The 11,596-nt window shown below is 41.2% G+C and overlaps 1 protein-coding gene across 8 annotated transcripts; it reads left to right on the top strand.

Annotated features, from left to right (window-relative positions):
* The first annotated feature begins 5,919 nt into the window (after positions 1-5,919).
* On the top strand, positions 5,920-11,321 carry LOC120544662 (putative fibroblast growth factor 1). Of its 8 annotated transcripts, none has more exons than XM_039778569.1 (4): positions 5,920-6,082; positions 7,676-7,947; positions 8,918-9,021; positions 9,393-11,321. In XM_039778569.1, exons 2-4 carry the CDS (start codon positions 7,692-7,694, stop codon positions 9,576-9,578), a joined length of 546 nt encoding a protein of 181 aa, XP_039634503.1. In that variant the 5' UTR covers positions 5,920-6,082; positions 7,676-7,691; the 3' UTR covers positions 9,579-11,321. The 8 variants fall into 8 exon arrangements, with proteins under 8 accessions (XP_039634503.1, XP_039634502.1, XP_039634505.1 ...); XM_039778568.1 differs by having other exon boundaries at positions 5,924-6,082; positions 7,731-7,947; XM_039778571.1 differs by lacking the exon at positions 5,920-6,082 and adding an exon at positions 6,102-6,649.
* The last annotated feature ends 275 nt before the right edge of the window (positions 11,322-11,596 follow it).

The raw sequence follows: 11,596 nt of genomic DNA, 5'->3' as shown, positions 1-11,596 counted from the left end.
TCAGCTCAGCACTGCAGACCGTAATCAACCTACCCAGACACGGATGATCTCCTGATAGACGTCTCTCTCGGCCAATGAGATGGCCGGGCTGGAGAGCTGACCCCCCCTCCCCCTTTTGGGGTGCGGGTGTGCGGTGAGCTACTCTAAAACAGAGATGTTGAAAATAGCGAGGAGGGCTCACTTTGATCCTGTTTCTCTAAATGCTGTTCCTGGAAAGAGTTTGTGTTGCTGCATCCCAGCAGTTGCCGCAGTCTTCAAAGGTTGCATTTCAACTAGGCATTCAGTTCAATTCAGACTTTGTTGAGGACACAACTCATCATTGTCTCATTCCAAAGGTTCCTCCAAATGATGTAGCACTTGTAGCCTAGAAAACTAGAAAAATCTACAGCCATGCTAGCAGCTCTGTGAGGGTGTAGCCTACATGCTAACATCATGCTAACACCCTCACAATGACCATGCCAACATGCTGATATTTTGCAGGTAATAGATTATTAACCTGTTCTATGCTAACATTTTACTACTTAGCACTAAGTGGCTCACATGAATGTTATTACTTTGCATGGGCTCAATGGTCATAATAGCCTGACAAGCCAGACCCACATCAAATAAAATTTGCTGCCGCTAGGGTGCGTCTAGATTTCTAGGCTATGGTCATAAACTAGAAACTGAAATTTTGACCTGATAATGGTACTTGATAAAAAGTCAGCAGATTAACAAAGTCATTAGAATCTATCCAAACATGATCCGTTGCAAGTTCACAACAAGGCAAAGCTTTGGAGATATAAACCAAAAATATCAGTCTCATAGGGAGGACCACCAATGTCAGAGGGATTCATCCTCTGGGGACCATGAATGTCTGTACAAGATTTCATGGCCATCCAATAGTTGTTTGGTCTAGACAGAAGCAGAGGACTGACCGACAGACCAACATTGCCATCCCCAAAGCCATGTTGGGGATGACATCGCACAATTAATCTTTTACAGCTCTCAGTATCCCAGAATCTATTGTGCACACGTCGGGTGCGCTCAGGTAATTCTAAGTAATTTGTAAATTCAGGAAATAATAATAGGCATAATAATAATATGAGTGTTTGCATTCAGGAGAGACCAGTGAAAAACCACTACAAAAATCATCCTATACAACACTAGTCAGTCGAGAGAGAGTAATAATGTCTTTTCCAAACAATAATACTTCAGATACAAGCATGTCACATATTTGTGTGCAGCTATTGTAGATTGTAATCTTGGTGGAGCTGAAGTTGACAATCACAAAAGTTGGACTGCAGACATCAGTCAGTAAAGCTAACAACATACCCAGTTTAAGCATTTAATGTTATTTTATAATGTGAGGGAAGTAATGGAAGCACAGTTAGAAGGTAGTAGAGTTAGAGTGCATGCAGGGCCGTCTCACCGAGCATACACAATCTTTGCATGCAGCGGGCTGGGAGAACTGGTTGGTGGGAGGAGACGCTGATGTCATTTTAGCCAGAGCAGGGAATTTCTGTGTTGCCTTGGATTAAAGCTTCCATCACTCTCTGGCGCCCTCTGTTGGCGGGACGGTGCACTGCAACACATTGTATGGGCAACTTTTAGTGACTTCTTTCACTCTAAAAAGTACAGGTTCAGGTTTTAATTAGTTAAAATTAGTACTTTGACTTGTGATGGGATAGGAAAGCCACAAACAACGTATGTTTTCCTCTACATGTTAAATTCTCCGAGAAGACAAACTAATAAATAAACCTGTAGGACAAATAGCCTCCAAGCCCACTGGATCTGCTTCAGACTAACCTAAAATGTACTGACTGCATATTGTAGTCGCTTCGATGTCGAATGATGGCATGTTTTAGCATTACATCAATGCCATTGACACATGCACGGTTTGTGGTTATTGTGTGAAAACAGCTCAGATTTAGGCGCGCTACTTCCTCTGCCAAAGCACAGCACAGCGACTGGCCGCCTGCTCATTTCTCCATCTGTCACAGTGTGGTGTACAGAGATAGCCATTTACAGGAAACCACGGCCTGTTGCTGTTTGTGTATGAAGTCTGATGCGGGAGGCTAGCTCAAGAACCAGATTAAACCAGTTTATTGTCAGATATTGTAAATGAAAATACTCACTATTAAAAAGTGATCGTGGGTCTTACAAAATTAGAGTAAAACAATATGAGACACTTTAAAGAATAGCAACCTATGTCAATTGGTTAATCCCAAAGTTTCATTATGATATCATTCATCTGAAACAGAACACAGGTTATCCTTTGACATAGCCTAGGAAAACCCTGACGAACTTCCGGCAAATTTGAGATTTGCTCTGCAAGTCAGTCTGGCCAAGGGCCCATTCAAGCCCATTTCCAATTTTTATAAATCGAGGCACCAATCACAACCGTTGAGGCAGGCTTTATACGCTGACGATAGCAGCTTTTTGTTTACATTCAACATGATGGCCACCGAAGCGCAGCAACCCGTTGATGCCGCTGTCGCTGCTGTCACCCATTGGTCTGATTGGTTGAAGGACTATCCAATGCGCCCAGAGGCATTTGAGCGGCGTCCGCTGGTGACACCCCTTTGGAAATGGGCTGTGAATGAAGCTTTCCCAGACCCACTCTCAGTTACAACTGAGAAGGGTCTGGTGTCAACTAGGCTACCTTTGCCATGCTGAAAGAACATAACTTGTAACTTGTGTATGGAAAACATCCTTTTTTTCCTAAGCCATCTTGCAATGGAAATCAGTTTTCATTTATAATACATGTCACATTCATGTTTAGCCATCACACACTATTAGTCCCTGTAAGAGCTCATGTACTGTAATTGATCTACAGTATGTTAGAAAGAAATCTTCACCAACGTACAACATAAACCAAGTCTGTAGTGAGGCCAGTGTTTAGAAACAGTGTATACATTAATAAAGTTATAATTGTTGCTGTTTCTTAAATGATGCTGACTTCGGGCTTCTCTCTGGAGATTGGTTAAGTTAAAAAAAAATTCCATTCACATTAGCATCACTGAATGTATTTAAAGATGGTGGCTTATTCAATATCACTGCTAAGATGCTTTATGGTCATTGAGATGACCATAATGGTTAACTAGATTTGTATTGCCCCTCTCTAATTTCATCCTCTGCATCAACTTCTCCTCCCAAAGAAAGCTTCCTGTTGAGAGAACGGTAACCATATTATCGACAGCTAAAAATATGTATGCATTTTTCCATTTCCTCTTTAGAAACATTAGGCAAATGACAGCAGACAAGCTGAGTTCTTCAGCCCTTCATAACTTCAATATCCTCCTCAACTTTCAACTGAAGCCCCCTTAAAGTCAGAAAACAAATTTCCACATTGTACAATCTTAAATTTACTACTGCAAGCTATATTCTATAAATGTTGCACTGCACTCAAAAGCCATCTTTATATGAAATGGGAGAAAAGTATGCCTGAGTATTCCAACATTTTCTACATATTTGCTTGGACTTTAAACTGGCATTTAGGAAACCTTGGAATCTTGACTAGAATCTAAAATATAGATCTGCAGCTTTAAAGCAACTGCTAGTGGTGGGACTGGTTCAAGAGGATCCCTTTTACAAGCTCCTCATAGTCCTGTTTCATTTTTTCTCAAGCTCTCCATCACTCCCTGCAGTATTTCATTACTTTCTTTCCTCTTTTTCTTTCAACAGGAGGACAGTGAAGCCAGAGACCCACTTGTGTCATATTCTCAGCCAGAAGTGCTTCCTCTATGGTGAGTCAGAGGATGTCCTTCTGCCCAAAGCATGAAGACAGCCAGAGTCAGTTGGCGGTGAAAAAACAGGACTGATAAAAACTAATTTCTGAGCACAATATCCTGCCACTGCAATGAGTACAATAATTGTATGAGTAATATGTCTTTAAATATGCAGAGTGGATTCCTGTGTATTTGTGTGTAAGTACATTTAGAGCCTGTTTCAATAATAACAATGGATCAAATTAATATGTGTATGTGAAAGGAGTCAGATATATGCCACAGAGAGTTAGCACCAGACTGTAGTTCTCCTCAGCTTTATGGAGCTTTTCAGTGTCTTTTCAGCTCATTGTGTAGTGGAAAATCTCTGATGAAAGCCACTTTACACTACCTGCGCAGCACCAAATTATACACATGTGAAGTTGGAGACTAGCTGCTGAACACAGTGATAGCATTTAGCACTTAAAGAGCCATATATTTCCCTCGGGAGTTGAGGAGAGCAAAACCGTGCTAAAAGGAGTGTAGAGTGACTCAAATTCATCAGGCAGATCCAAACACAACGTCAAACACTTCAAACACTCAAAGTATGGGGATACTATGTCAACTATTGAGAAGAAAATTATTGAAATGAGTGTGTTTCCTGTGTGTGTGTGTGTGTGTGTGTGTGTGTGTGTGTGTGTGTGTGTGTGTGTGTGTGTGTGTGTGTGTGTATATACAGCATCATCTAAATGTGTTTTTTCAATCTAATAGTGAGGGTCTCGCAGCTCCCTAACCAAGGTAAAATAAATAACGACTGATTATTTTCACGTACCGTGCAAAGGGAACTATAGCCAACTAAAGTGTCATTGGAACTTTACAGTTTTCAGTTTTTATGATCAATTGTGGTAAGGTTGTATGTTGTGTAGTACAACAAAAAGCAGCCAAGCAGGTTTTCTGATTGTGATAGTTGACCTATTCTGCCACCTCCTGGTTTAGACAGGTAACACAGCTCTTTCCAAAAGGCCTAAGCAGCTCAGCACTAAACAGGTGGGAGAAAAGTAGGTCAGGCTCTCCAGTTTTTGGCAGTGAACTCTTTTTTTGCTGCATATTCTCTAGACAGTATTACAACTTACAAATACTGAGTGTTTTTCTGAAATGCAGATGTATTATATGAATGAATTATACTGAGCTTGAAGTATCCATTAGAAGAAGACAAAGGCGAGGCAACTACTGTCAATAATTCACCCAGCCTGCCCTGCACACCATGCTGTTTATTGTCGTGCGAGTGCGAGACAGACAGTGAAAGTGTGCAAAAATAGATACAGAGTTTGCTGTGTCCTCAGAAGCCATTTCCATCATTTGAGAAATGTCTACACCCCACAGTGTTTGTATTCTCTCTCTGTGTACATTAATACTGCTATCTCTCTAGATTTTTTCTTATCAGGACCTGTTTGGGTGTGATGTGAATGAAAGTCTGAATCCAGTCCAGTATCTTTGTATACAGACAGAAACTAAATATAAAAAGTGTCAAAGTTCCCGTTTGCTTACTCCTGTTGGGGCCCAAGTTACAAAACTAAAAGTATTTAATGTGAAATCAAACACCATCTTCCCCTTCCATCTCATGCCTCTTATGGCAGTACCTGCATGTATGTATTGAGAACATTTACTGTGTGTGGGGTTATATTTTTGTCAAATGTATTTTTTTTTTTTGATGACTATATATTTTTACTTTGCAGGAATGTGAAGCAAGTCCTGTAATGCTGTAATGTGACCTAACTGTCCTCCGCACTGTACCACTGGGCTGAGCATCTAAGCAGAGACAGCAGAGGTACTGGCATTGTGTAAGATTGATTCTGGAAACTGAAGTCATCCTCTTTGTGGCGTTTATAATAAATGTTTATGTTGTGTTGCTCACCAGTGTCTCCAGGAGGACACTGCTTTAAGAATGTATCAGCGCCCAGTCAGACAGGCAGCCCTGCTCATTTCCAGCTCTGGCTGAATCCCATTGCCTAGACGCTTGCTTCACTCTGTCTCTCTCACTCACTCACTCCCTCACTCCCTCACTCACTCACTCACTCACTCACTCACTCACTCACTCACTCACCCACTCACTCACTCACTCTCTCTCTCCTCTCTCTCTCTCTCTCTCTCTCTCTCTCTCTTCTAGTGTGGTAATTTTAGACCTGACGTTGGCCTGTTAAAATGAGTCCTCTGACGTCACAAGGGTGGTGAGGTGAGGAGGGGGTACAAATACAGACATAAGACACACGTAAGTCTCTAAAGTCCGGCGACTTGTCTGGCGAAGAAAAGAGGAAGAAAGTTTGGCACAAAAGAAAATAGAGGAAAAAAAGGACATGATAGCTCATCAGGGGAACTGTTACATGACTTTCTCACAGGTAGGTGACTGACTCACTGGGTAAGAGGAGCCTTGTTTGCGTGGGAATGTAGTTGGCTAGTACTGTCATCACCTCTGCTGATTTACTAATTACGGATGTTGATCTTTGATGACAGGAAGGCAAGTTGATACTGATACTTTTTTGATAAGTTAATTCAGCTGATCTGACTTGTGTGAGTGTATGTTTGTGCATGTTAAGGATGAACGTTAGCCAAGCCGGGTTCTCTGGTCAGCATCCATCAACTCTTTTTGTTTTTTAAACTGCATATAGGCCTATATTTTCCCTTGACTTTTAATGACATGTACATGAATCAACAATACTTTATTCCCAGCAGCACTTAGTTGAAGGTGATGATAAGTAGAGCAATCTTCCCCCAACCCAAATATACACAAAAGTTCAATCTATCCTCCCACGCATCGGCACTCTGACGCGGCCACCGATTGGGCTTTTGACGTCATTCCCACCAGCAGCTCTGTCCGAAGGTCCCTGTGGACACAAACTAACCTCTCATATCCCGCAACACAACATTCTTCTCCAGGTCCTGTTCTCAGGAAACAACGTCTGCGAGTGGGTAGGCCTTACATTCCTCTTGTGGCTTTGTACTGCTCTGTCTTTCGCTTTCCTTCTCCCTCTCTCATTCCCCTCTTACTCCCTCTGTTTCTTATGCCTTTCCAAGAAATTCCAGATGGGGGCTAGAGCCTGGCTCTGTTGCAGTCACTCTCTACCTCTGACTATAAATGATACATTGACCAGAGTTGTACAGTACCACTGCTGGCTGGGTCCTTCACTGCTTCTGTACTACTTTTTTTATTTGACAAGACAGACTTTATAACTGCAACTGCTGCTCTGGGATCTCTACCCTTCAGGATATTGAGATTACACTAACATTGTGGCTTTAAATGGGCTTAATTGTTTTTTTGTATACGTTTTTGAGGAAGCAGACAGTTCAAGGGTAAGACAGACAGACAGACAGGGCTGGTTGGATCCCTGTTCCTCAAGGGGAAAGATATAAAGTGCTTGGCTGCTGGAGATTTGTTTGACTGTTAAAATGTAGTCACCAACTGAATGCAGGGTGATAATACAAAGTATTTGCACATAAACAAAAACAATGTGAGGAAAGGGGCTCTTGTGTTCTATTTGTGGATTAAAAAGTCATGTGTAAACTGTTGCATATTCTGAAAGACTGTTACTGGCACTTGCAACATTTCCAGCAGGGAGTAAAACCATTACTGCAAATTTCTCTGTCCTCTGCCATGTCCACATGCTGCTTATTTTATTGTCTGGCCTTGCACTGATTTCAGGTGAAAGTTAGATCACTGCCATCTGGAAAATATTTTCACAAAGAAAGAAGAAAGAAGTGATGTTCAGTCAGAAAACAAGTTTGATCATGTGGCGGCTCTGCTTGGCGTCCATCCAGATTTGATTCCCTGGCTGGTTTCTTCACTTCATGAAAAAGAGTGCTTTAAAAGGTTGACCGAGAGAAACAGTGAGAGGGAGAAAGTGATTTAGGGAGTCAGGGAAGGCAAGCATTTCCCGTAATCACATCATGAAGGCGGCGTTGTCCTCCTCTTCCTGTTTTCTTTTGTGTCTCAGACACAGTCCAGGTGACATGAACAGTGAACGCAGTGGATCTCCTCTGTCGTTGCAGACACAGGGACATCACTCTGCTTCGTCCAAGCCTCAAACTCTCTGTGGGATGTCTGAGGGAGACATCACAGTGCTGCCAATCGGACCTGCGTCTCTGGACCTGTCCAGGCAGGAGCAACGGACACTGACCAGACTGTACAGCCAGAATGGAGCATATCACCTAAGGATTTTACCAGATGGAACTGTGAATGGTGGCAGGCAGGAAAATGACCCTTATGGTGAGGAAGGATATATACATTTTTTTCTCGATGTGTGATTGGTTGTCGTGTCTCTGAATCAGGAGCAAACTAAAAGATATGGAGGAGAGTCTTTTGGCTATAACATAGAAAAAGATTCAAATAAGCTGAGCAAATTCTGGAGTGATAAAACTTAACAAGTAAACAAAAACCATATAAATATAAACTTGAATGAACTGTTAAATTCCTCTTGAGCAGGGTATTAAATCGTAGCATTCCTGGTAAAGCTGCACAGTCATTTGGGTCTGTAAACAGAAGTGCTTACCCTGTGTACACATTCAGACGACATGGCCTACTATGTTCCCTGAAAAATGCTGGGCAAATATTTATTTTACGAGAAACATTATGGATACATTGTGTTTAAAGGTCCGATGACATGGTGCTCTTTGGATGCTTTTATATAGACCTTAGTGGTCCCCTAATACTGTATCTGAAGTCTCTTTCCCGAAATTCAGCCTTGGTGCAGAATTACAGCCACTAGAGCCAGTCCCACAATGAGCTTTCCTTAGTATGTGCCATTTCTGTGTCTGTAGGTATTGAGGAGGAGAGAGGGGGGGGCAGGGTGGGGGTGTGGCCTTGACCAACTGCCACTTTTCTCGTTTGAAAGCCATGATGTCTCTCTCTCATGGGTTGGCCAAATTCTCTGGGCGGGCAAAGCAGAGAGAGGGGAGGTAACCTCGCTTGTTATGACCTCATAAGGAGCAAGATTCCAGATCGGCCCATCTGAGCTTTCATTTTCTCAAAGGCAGAGCAGGATACCCAGGGCTCGGTGTACACCTATCATCATTTCAAGCCAATTGGGGACCATAGGCAGGCTGGGGGAACTCATATTAATGTTAAAAAACCTCATAAAGTGAAATGTTCATGCCATGGGACCTTTAAGTAAGTTTATCCTTGGAAAGGAAACAAAAAAGGGTTATGTTGAACAGTGTCATATTTTTTTGTGTTGCAGACATCCTGAGGCTGAAGGCTGTGAGCGTAGGAGTGGTGGTCATCAAGGGCGAGATGACAGGAAGGTACCTGGCCATGAACAAAAAGGGACACCTCTATGGATCAGTGAGTTTTTGCACAAAATTGTTGCCGCTGTAAAGTAAACCTCATTTTAAATGAAAAGGTTAAACGTTAGACCTACCTAATAGTTTGAGGAGGTGTTTCATTGGGGCTACTTTTCGCCAAATCACATAGAACCTTTCAGTATAAGTTTAAAGTTTTGTAATAGCCTGGGATATTTTCCACAACCTCAAAACACTGGAAAATCCCAGTGCCAAAGGCTGACCAGGTGCAGAAATAATTTGTCATTGACACATATAAAACAGATGAGCAACATAAGCCACAGATGCATGTTGATTCGTATTTCTATTAATCAGCATGTAACAGACTAGCATCTGCTGTTCTCTTTTCTACCACCTTTGGTTTTCTTGTCTTAGCAAGCACTCAATGATGAGTGTTACTTTCTGGAGAAGTATGAAGAAAACCACTACAACACATATTGCTCTCAGAAGTACAACTGGTATGTGGGGCTGAAGAGGAACGGCCAACCCAAAGCAGGACCAGACACCCACCAGGGTCAGAAGGCCATCTTTTTCCTGCCAAGACCCGCGGGCAACATGTAAACCAAGACGGCACCAGGAACCGTGGATACGCTCACTGAAGTCTTTAAATGCACATTAATAGTGCAATTTTTACGCCGGTCAAAGTATCACATTTAAAGGTCACTTAAAATCACTACAACAGTGCGGTATAGCCTGAGGCAAACACATAGGACTGTTTTTGCTGTTAGTTCAAACTCTGTTTCAATGTTAATACCCTACATGTTTTTTCATTCCTCTTGTTAATGCAATGAATATGTGATTCCAGCTCATGTAAGCAGCTTATACTGTATATGATCATCACAGGGACATATCCAGACTGCTTTTTGCCTATAAGCACATATACACCCTCTCACTGCAGACAGAAAATGTGTGCGGTATCAGTGCATGTCAGCCTTGATAAATGGCCGTTCACTTTGAACCCTAGTATGAAATACCACTGCTGGAAGACAGGAACAGACCGCTTTTACACATAAATAGTTTTACAATTGATCACGTCTGGCACAAAAGAAACCAACCAGGCAGTAAACATAAAAGAGCCGACCATCTGGCGTTGAAGTCAAACTCAAGCAAACAAAGTCTACAGTGAAGGGAATAATAGTAGTATTGTAAGTATTTCAATGCCTTGCTTAACAGTACTTCAGGATAGTGGATCTATGCTGACTTTTGAATGATATTATTAATATCTACTTTTACTCTGCTCAAGCCTGTTTGATGCCTGTTTTTGTAATTATTTGTGTTCTTTGTGAAATGTTAGGAATTTTAAGGACCAGTGTGTAGGATTTTGTGGCATCTAGCTGTGAGTTTGCAGATTGCAACCAACTGAATACCCTTTCCCTCACCCTTCCCTTTCCAAGCCTGTAGTAGAACTTATAGTGGCCTTCAGGTAATGTAAAAACACGAAAGGCCCTTTTTAGAGCCAGTGTTTGGTTTGTCCTTTCTGGGATACTGTAGAAACATTATGGTGCAACATGGCGGGCTCTGTGGAAGAGGACCCACTTCATATCTCCATATAGATATGAAGGGCTCATTCTATGCTAACGAAAACACAATTCTTAGTTTCAGGTGATTATGAAATCATAAATATGACTAATATATTCCATTTCTGCCAATATATCCTCCTATCCTACACACTGGTCCCTTAAAGGGCCATTTTATGAAAGCAGACAACTCTGCAAGAAAACAGACAAAAATTTGAGACTGTTTTGAAAAACAGCACCCTTGTAGGGTTAGCCCGACAAAAGTGAAAAAAATTGTATGATTGTATAATTGTGTTGTAATTATGTGCCTAGGTCAGCTGACAGTGTTTGTTTCAGTAATGTGAGGTTATTATTGACATCTTGGTGACACCAAAAGCTCAATTGTGGATTGGTTGAGGCAATGAAGGACCAAATATTGACCATTCTATTCTGGACCACAAAAGTTACAAAATGTTTCCTTTCACTAAGCAAAATGGCTCAGCTTCACAACCCAACAGATATCTCTGTAAACATACTTTAGTTGAAACACATTTTACTGTAATACTGCTACTAGGATAAAATACTATTGTGAATATTTATTTATAAAGTTTTATTGCTAGTAAAATTAAATTTTGCTGAAAACTGCAATGGACATATTTGAAATAATTTATACATACATAGTGAAGGAGAAAAAAGGTAATGTGATCATCTTTTTACAAAGTAATACATATTGTATTAAGTGTACTTAAATGTATGAAACGCTGCATTATTATCCATAAAAATAAAGAGTATGTTTGATTTGCTGTAACTATGAATGTGGTTCTTCCTAAAACATAAAAGTGCATAAGTGTACATACATATCTTAAAAAGTTTAAAGTGTCCAATACATCGGTTGATAACGAGCTTGCTGCATGTGTGTGTGTGTGTGTGTGTGTGTGTGTGTGTGTGTGTGTGTGTCTGACATTGCCTGTAAACATTGTGTTTTTATTAACAAATTAAGCTCATATAGGTGTTTACCAGAGACACATTCCTCATGACACAAACAGCCTAAATGATTAGGTTTGGCCACAAGATGGCATCATT

Source organism: Perca fluviatilis, chromosome 16, assembly GCF_010015445.1.
Source record: "Perca fluviatilis chromosome 16, GENO_Pfluv_1.0, whole genome shotgun sequence".
Classification (NCBI taxonomy): Eukaryota; Metazoa; Chordata; class Actinopteri; order Perciformes; family Percidae; genus Perca; species Perca fluviatilis.
Note: the sequence above shows the minus strand (reverse complement) of the source record. Positions and strands in the feature narration are given on the sequence as shown.

What these genes read in the sequence shown, in the direction of transcription:
- LOC120544662 (XM_039778567.1), top strand. Translation starts at nt 7,629, where the DNA reads ATGAAGGCGGCGTTGTCCTCCTCTTCCTGTTTTCTTTTGTGTCTCAGA. An exon ending in GCAGGAAAATGACCCTTATG is followed by an intron (nt 7,948 to 8,917) that starts GTGAGGAAGGAT and finishes TTTGTGTTGCAG; the next exon opens with ACATCCTGAGGCTGAAGGCT. An exon ending in AGGGACACCTCTATGGATCA is followed by an intron (nt 9,022 to 9,392) that starts GTGAGTTTTTGC and finishes TTCTTGTCTTAG; the next exon opens with CAAGCACTCAATGATGAGTG.